Source organism: Schistocerca americana, chromosome 4, assembly GCF_021461395.2.
Source record: "Schistocerca americana isolate TAMUIC-IGC-003095 chromosome 4, iqSchAmer2.1, whole genome shotgun sequence".
Classification (NCBI taxonomy): domain Eukaryota; kingdom Metazoa; phylum Arthropoda; class Insecta; order Orthoptera; family Acrididae; genus Schistocerca; species Schistocerca americana.
Window position 1 is genome coordinate 718,067,338 of NC_060122.1, and position 8,749 is coordinate 718,076,086.

Genomic DNA, 8,749 nt, shown 5'->3' on the forward strand with positions numbered 1-8,749 from the left:
GTTCTTCCATTGTTGCCACAGTTCCTTGTTGTTTCTCGGTCTGATGAAGGTCACAACTTCTCCACGGTCAACCCTTTCATTATTCAGAAAGGTGTCAACGCAATTGCAGGTCCTGTAAAGTCTTGTTCCAGATTACAGAATGGCACTTTGTTGTTAGAAACAGTCAGTGCCCTCCAGGCACAAAAATTGCTGCGTACTTCACTGCTCCACACCTTTGTTGTCCGGGTTGAAGCGCACCGCACTTTAAATTCCTCGCGTGGAGTCGTTTATACATCCTCCCTTGACAGATTGTCTGACAAGGAAATTCAGCACTACCTGTCTGACCAGGGCATAACGGCTGTTCATAGAGTTATGAAAAGAGTGGACACAAACATTGTTCCAACCCGTACTGTCTTCTTGACATTTGAAAGAGTTCAACTCCCATCGAAAATACAAGCAGGCTATGAAATAATTTCCATTCGCCCCTAAGTCCCAAATGCTACGCGTTGCTATTGGTGCCAGTGGTTCAATCACACCAGTGAGTCCTGTTCCAACCTGGCCTGGTGTGGCAAGGATGCCCATGAGGGTGCTTGTCCACCTCCGTCCCCTCGTTGCATCAACTGTATGGGTGACCTTGCTGCTTCCTCTCGAGATTTCCCCATTTTTAAAGACGAAAAGCTCATTCAGGAAATCAGAGTGAAGGAAAAGGTGTCGACCTTTGCTGCTCGAAAATTATTCGCAAGTCGAAAGCCCACTGTGCCTCAGACAGGAAAATACAGCACTGTCCTTGCCTCTCCTCGGCCAACAAAGGAGGCGACCATGCAGACTTGTGATCTCACCTTTAGTGACACGGTCGTCAGATCGGCCAGCGCAAGGATCACCCGTTCAACCTCCCCACTTTCTCCTGCTCGATCTATTGCTCACCCGTCATCGGGTTCTGCTAAATCTCGATCCCAAAAGTGAGACACCCGGACTTCCAAAAAAGAGCATACTCGTGAAGATGTTTTACGTACCCCAACTTCACAACCATTGGTTCCTCCTCCATCTAAACATCATGTTTCCAAGAAAGCTAATAAGAAACCCAGTTCCTCTCCTTCTCCACCATGGCGTATTTCATCTACAGCACCACCTGGCGGTAACCGCCCTCGGCCATCTTCTGTGTCGCCGAGGCACACTGCTGGCGGCTGATCAACAGGCCGATCGCTGGTGGCAGGAGCTGCTCCTGACTAACCTATGGATCAGGATCTCTTGCCTTTGGCTGAGTGCCATTCCACACTGTCGGTTGCAAGCCCTGAGCAGTCGTTGAGTTGACGGCAACCTTGGTCACATTCTTCCATTTTCTGTCCACCCTATGTCCATTATCCATTGGAACATCCGTGGCATTTGAGCCAATTGGGATGAATTGATGATTCTCCTACAATCCTACTTGCCGGTCATCTTCTGTCTTCAGGAAACAAAGCTGCGTCTGCACGACCGTTTTGTCTTCCCCCATTTTCAGTCAGTCCGATTTGATCTCCCCTCTGTTGAAGGCACTCCAGCACATGGAGGACTCATGATTCTTCTCAATGATACTCTCCATTATCACCCAATCCCCTTAAACACTTCCTTCCAAGCAGTCACTGTCCATCTTTCCCTTTCTAGATACACCTTCTCTCTTTGTACTGCATACATTCCATCATCCACATCAATGGCCTGAGCTGATCTCCTTCATCATCTTGGTTAGCTTCCACCCCCCTATTTGCTGGTTGGGGACCACAATGTCCACCACCCACTTTGAGGATCTCCACATCCATGTCCGCGTGGCTCACTATTGCTAGACGTCTTCCACCAAGCGGATCTTGTTTGCCTCAACACTGGGGACCCTACATTTTTGTCTGCCTCCACGAGAAATTTCTCTCATTTGGACCTTTCGGTCGGTACTGTTCCGCTAGCTCGGCGCTTCGAATGGTTCACCCTTGCTGATACACACTCGAGTGACCACTTTCCATGTGTCTTTCGATTGCAGCCACAACTGCCATATATGCGCCCGAGACGCTGGAAGTTTGCCCAAGCCGATTGGACACTTTTTTCGTCCCTAGCGACAGTCGATGAACGACACTTTCCTAGCGTCGACGATGAGGTCACTCATATTACAGACGTTATTCTTACAGCTGCAAAACGTTCAATAACACGCACCTCTGAATTGCCCCGGCGCCCCCCAGTTCCTTTGTGGAACGAGGCATGCCGTGACGCAATACGTGAGCGGCGACGTGCTCTTCGCATTTTCCGCCACCATCCTACTTTGGCCAACTGTATCCGCTATAAGCAGTCCCGTGCGTGATGCCGTTGCGTCATCCGTGATAGCAAGAAGGCAAGCTGGAAATTCTTCACTAGCTCATTTAACACCTTCACTCCCCTCCTCGGAAGTTTGGAGTCAGATTCGACGGTTATCTGGCGCGCCTAGTTTCTCCTCGGTCTCTGGGCTCACTGTCGCGCATGATACGTTAGTGGACCCCGTCGCAATTTCTAACTCATTGGGTCAACACTTTGCTGATATTTCGAGCTCTTCAAATTACCCGCCAGCGTATCTCCCAAAGAAACGTGCAGCGGAAGTGCAACTTCTTGCTTTCTCCTCTCAAAATCGCGAAAGCTACAATACGGTTTTCTCCATGCGGGAACTCCAACATGCACTCTCTTCTTCTCGCTCCTCTGCCCCAGGACCGGATAGTATCCACATCCAAATGTTGCTGAATTTATCAACCCATAGTCTGCGTTACCTCCTTCACCTTTATAATCGAATTTGGACCAACAGTACTTTTCCCAGATGATGGCGGGAAGCTATCGTCGTTCCTGTTCCGAAACCTGGAAAGGACGAACATCTCCCCTCTAGCTATCACCCCATTTCTCTCATGAGTAGTGTATGTAAGCTTTTGGAGCGTATGGTGAATTGCCGTTTAGCTTGGTGGCTGGAGTCCCGCAGTCTTTTAACACCTGCCCAATGCGGTTCCTGAAAGCATCATTCTGCAGTTGACCATCTTGTTGCTCTCTCCACCTATATCATGAACAATTTTCTCCAGAAAAGCCAAACAGTAGCAATATTTTTTGATCTGGAGAGAGCATACGATACCTGTTGGAGGACAAGCATCCTCCGCACACTGTTCTCTTGGGGCTTTCGAGGTCGGCTGCCACTATTTCTTCACGAATTTATGGCAGAGTGCACATTGCGAGTGCGGGTGAACACTACTCACTCCCGTACTTTCTCCCAGGAAAACGGGGTACCCCAGGGCTCCATGCTAAGTGTTGTACTGTTTGCCATTGCCATAAATCCAATCATGGACTGTCTCCTTCCCAATGTCTCAGGTTCCCTCTTTGTGGACAATTTTGCGATCTACTACAGCTCTCAACGGACCAGCCTTCTTGAATGATGTCTTCAAGTCTGTCTTGATCACCTCCACTCTTGGAGCATCGAAACAGGCTTCCGCTTTTCTCCCAGTAAGACCGTTTGTGTTAATTTTTGGCGTCGCATGGAGTTTCTTCCACTCTCCTTACTTCTAGGACCTGTCAACCTTCCGTTTTTGGACGTCGCTAAATTCTTGGGTCTTATGTTTGACAGAAAACTGTGCTGGTCCTCCCACGTTTCCTATCTTTTGGCTCGCTGTCTGCGATCCCTCAACACCCTCCGTGTCCTGAATGGTACCTCATGGGGAGCAGTCCAAGTGGTCCTTCTCCGCCTCTATTGCGCCTTAGTGCGCTCGAAATTGGACTATGGAAGCATAGTTTACTCCTCTGCTCAGCCGTCTATTCTTAGGCGTCTCGACTCTATCCACCAGTGTCTGGAGCTTTTTACACCAGCCCTGTGGAAAGCCTTTATGCTGAGACTGCTGAACCTCTGCTGTCCAATCGGCGAGCAGTCCTTCTGAGTCGTTATGCTAGCCATCTGTCTTCCATGCCTGCTAATCTGGCCCATGGCATTTTTTCGACGCCTTCTTGGATGTAGGGTATGCAGGCCACCCTTCCTCCCTACTACCACGAGGAGTCCGCTTGCGTCAACTGCTCCATTCTCTTTCCTTCTGCTTTCCTAAAACGTTCTTGACAACTTGGGGTACAGCACCGCCTTGGCTCCGTCCCCGGACCTACCTGCTCCATGACCTTTGTCAATTTCCCAAGGATGGTACCCCTTCACTTGTTTATCGTCAGGCATTTGCCGCTCTATGTGCACAAATGAAGGAAGCCAAATTTATTTACACTGATGGCTCGAAAACATCGTTAGGTGTAGGGAGTGCCTATATTGTTGGCAACACCCCAAATAGATTTCGGCTTCCCGACCAGTGTTCGGTTTATACTGCGGAGCTTTACGCTGTTCTCCAGGCTGTCCAATACATCCGCCGCCATCAGTGGAAACAGTACGTTTTCTGTTCAGATTCTCTCAGCTCTCTCCTCAGTCTCCAAGCTCTCTACCCTGTCCACCCTCTGGTCCACCGGATTCAGGACTGCCTGCACTTGCTCCACTTGGGGGGCATCTCGGTGGCGTTCCTCTGGCTCCCAGGACATGTTGGTATCTGTGGAAATGAGGCGGCCAATATAGCGGCCAAGGCTGCAGTCTCTCTTCTTCGGCCAGCTATTCGATCGATTCCCTTCGCCGATCTACGGAGTGTTTTATATCGTCGTGTTGTTCTTTTACGGCACGCACATTGGTCGACACTTCCCCATAATAAATTGCGGGACATGAAAGCTCTTCCCTGTGCTTGGACCTCTTCCTCCCGAACGCGTCGTCGGGAGGAGGTAATTTTAACTAGACTCCAGATAGGGCACTGTCTTTTTAGCCATTGACATCTTTTAAGCGGCGATCCTCCCCCACTCTGTCCCCACTGCTCTCAGCTGTGGATGGTAAGACACCTTTTAATTGAGTGCCCCCATTTTACTCTGTTACACGCCCGTCTACAGCTGTCGCCTGATATATTGTCCATTTTAGCAGATGACATGCGCTCGGCCAATCGCGTTCTCGAGTTTATTAGTGCCAGTGAGATGACGTCAGTCATTTGAAGCTCTTTTTGGGGACAACCAACCCCTTTCTGTAGTGGATTTTTAAGCTTTCCTTCTGCTTTTAGTTTCTCCAATTCTTTGAGTTTCGTTCCCATTGCTGCTGGTTTCCATTTTCGTTTTTCACCGTTTTCCTGAGTCACAGACCGTGCGCTAATGACCATAGCAGTTTTGTGCCCCAAAAACAAAAAACAAAATAATCACTCATGCATGGATGAGCTGGACCATGCAGTGAGGAGAAAATGGCCTGTTGAAGAGGAAGGGGTATGAGTGGTTGTGGTATGTTATTTGAAATATCACATGGAATTGGTTGTGTGACATCAGGGAAATGACGTGGTTGAATGTGGAGAGAAGTGGAGATGTTAGTAGCTAGTGACTGTACCTCCGGATCAGTATTTTGTAGCTGCATGATCTCCATGGGATCAAATAGGTTCATAATAGTATTAATGCATGAAATGTATCCTGCTTCAATGTTATCCATGCCTCTGATAAAATATATGTCTGTCGTATATTGACTGATGAAATCCAGATGCCTGAAGAAACGTGGAGGGAGATCACTAACAGGGTTACACAGCACATCAGCCAGAGGACGGTGATCCATGTAAATGGTGATGTCACGTGCCATAATATTCTCTCAGAAATAGCTTCTGGCTTCAGAAATGGCCAGTAGCTCCGTGTCAAATGCTGACGATTTATGCTGCGAGGTGGATAGTTTTTTTGAAAAGTAACATAATGGTTGAGAGTCTTTGTCAATGTGTTGTTGCAGCACAGCGCTGATCATGATGTCATTAGTGTCTGTACTGATTGAGATAGGCGAATTGCCTCTGGGATGGGCTAGAGTGATTGCACTAGCTAGAGCTGTTTTTGGGTCACTGAAGGTGCGAGTCATGTCCTGGGTCCACATAACCTTGTGGTCACCTGAGGGATATTTGCCTTGCAAGGCGTCACTTAGAGGAGACTGCAGGGAGGTGGCATGAGAGATATGGCAGCTGAAAAATTGATCATGCTCAAGAAGCAGTGTAGGTCATGAAAAGTGACAGTTGGTGGTAAGTTCATAATGTGAGCAACACAGTCAGACATGAGGCATATGCCTTCAGAGTTCACTGTGTGTCCTAGGACGGTAACTTCTGGCTGGTGCAGCTGGGATTTGTCTTTGTTTATCTCCATGTTATCATCAAGGTAAAGGTAACAAAATGGGAACTGGTGAAATAATGTGTCTACAAAACGTTGACACATCTGAGGTGCATTATTAAGTCCATAATCATATAGCAATATTCGAACAAGCCAAAGGGGGTTATAACAGCTCTCTTAGAAATGTCACCTTTGTGCATTGGGATCTGATGATATGCCTTACAACACACAATGATGCCAAAATGCAAAGCACCACGTAATTTCAATGCAAAATCTTGAGTAGGGGGGATTGGGTAGTTGTCTAAAATGGTGTGGGCATTAAATCTACAGTAGTCTCTGCAAAGTCTGAAGGCTGAGTCCTTTCTGGGGACTAGACAAATAGGTGATGACCAATTACTGTCAGAAGGATGTATGATTCCTAGTTGTAAAAGTTCCTGAATGCATTCTTTCGTGGCATGGAGATTTTTAGCCAATAGATGATATGCTTTTGTGCAGACAGGGGGTCCTTCCATATTATGTAGCCCATGACACATACCATTTGTAATAACTTTAATGGAGAACCTCACTTGGCCTACACAAGCAAATGCAGTCTGGAGCAGTGAACAATGTCACACACAGCACTGTGAAGCTGAGAACTGACCTGTAGAATAGGTGGCAAAGGTGACGAAGGTTCTCTGCCATCAGGTACAGTGTCAGCAGCTGCAGGTTTGGAGTCCAGGTCAGCTCTTGTATGCAGTGTCAGTGTTGTGACAGGAGCATAGTCTGCATTGGCAGTGGTCAAGGTGGCACAAGGGTTTGCAGGCTCGACATGAGTATGCGGGATGGCATCAATCGTAGCAGCTGCATAGCTTATTGGTTTTAGAGCTGTAGATCAAGCATAGACTTCTGACATGGAGGAGGTGGACTGATCATCATGGGAGCAAGAAGACAGTTGACGTTGAATGTTGTCTGTAGAGAGCAAGACCAAAGCAGGGGCTGGCGCTGTAATGGTGGTAGCCACTGTAAGTGCTGCAATCATTGTTCATGCCCATGCCACATCTGCAGAAGTGTTGTCGATCAGTGCCTGCAGCAATGCGTTGGACCGCAGTGTTGTGTCATTGGTTGGGTAGCGTTCACAGTGAATCCGCCAGGTCTGAAGTGCAAGATGTGAGTTCAGCCAACTGATGTGAAGGGGCAGTTGTTTTTGCTTGTGAATGTGTAAGTGTTGTCATGAAGGAGCCCTTGATGTGTGTGTCAGAAGAGTGATGGGGCAACATTCCAGATGAAACTTCCTGGCAGATTAAAACTGTGTGCCCAACCGAGACTCGAACTCGGGACCTTTGCCTTTCGCGGGCAAGTGCTCTACCAACTGAGCTACCGAAGCACGACTCACGCCCGGTACTCACAGCTCTACTTCTGCCAGTACCTCGTCTCCTACCTTCCAAACTTTACAGAAGCTCTCCTGCGAACCTGCGCAGGAGAGCTTCTGTAAAGTTTGGAAGGTAGGAGACGAGGTACTGGCAGAAGTAGAGCTGTGAGTACCGGGCGTGAGTCGTGCTTCGGTAGCTCAGTTGGTAGAGCACTTGCCCGCGAAAGGCAAAGGTCCCGAGTTCGAGTCTCGGTCGGGCACACAGTTTTAATCTGCCAGGAAGTTTCATATCAGCGCACACTCCGCTGCAGAGTGAAAATCTCATTCTGGAAACATCCCCCAGGCTGTGGCTAAGCCATGTCTCTGCTATATCCTTTCTTTCAGGAGTGCTAGTTCTGCAAGGTTCGCAGGAGAGCTTCTGTAAAGTTTGGAAGGTAGGAGACGAGGTACTGGCAGAAGTAGAGCTGTGAGTACCGGGCGTGAGTCGTGCTTCGGTAGCTCAGTTGGTAGAGCACTTGCCCGCGAAAGGCAAAGGTCCCGAGTTCGAGTCTCGGTCGGGCACACAGTTTTAATCTGCCAGGAAGTTTCATATCAGCGCACACTCCGCTGCAGAGTGAAAATCTCATTCTGGAAACATCCCCCAGGCTGTGGCTAAGCCATGTCTCCGCTATATCCTTTCTTTCAGGAGTGCTAGTTCTGCAAGGTTCGCAGGAGAGCTTCTGTAAAGTTTGGAAGGTAGGAGACGAGGTACTGGCAGAAGTAGAGCTGTGAGTACCGGGCGTGAGTCGTGCTTCGGTAGCTCAGTTGGTAGAGCACTTGCCCGCGAAAGGCAAAGTCCCGAGTTCGAGTCTCGGTCGGGCACACAGTTTTAATCTGCCAGGAAGTTTCATATCAGCGCACACTCCGCTGCAGAGTGAAAATCTCATTCTGGAAACATCCCCCAGGCTGTGGCTAAGCCATGTCTCCGCTATATCCTTTCTTTCAGGAGTGCTAGTTCTGCAAGGTTCGCAGGAGAGCTTCTGTAAAGTTTGGAAGGTAGGAGACGAGGTACTGGCAGAAGTAGAGCTGTGAGTACCGGGCGTGAGTCGTGCTTCGGTAGCTCAGTTGGTAGAGCACTTGCCCGCGAAAGGCAAAGGTCCCGAGTTCGAGTCTCGGTCGGGCACACAGTTTTAATCTGCCAGGAAGTTTCATATCAGCGCACACTCCGCTGCAGAGTGAAAATCTCATTCTGGAAACATCCCCCAGGCTGTGGCTAAGCCATGTCTCCGCTAT

General features: G+C 48.7%; 1 protein-coding gene across 1 annotated transcript; it reads right to left on the minus strand.

Moving 5' to 3' along the window:
- Window positions 1–5,632: 5,632 nt before the first annotated feature.
- On the minus strand, window positions 5,633–6,165 carry LOC124613739. The gene is made up of 2 exons (XM_047142456.1): window positions 6,077–6,165; window positions 5,633–5,987 (listed from the first exon to the last, which is right to left on the minus strand). Exons 1-2 carry the CDS (start codon window positions 6,163–6,165, stop codon window positions 5,633–5,635), a joined length of 444 nt encoding a protein of 147 aa, XP_046998412.1.
- Window positions 6,166–8,749: the final 2,584 nt, after the last annotated feature.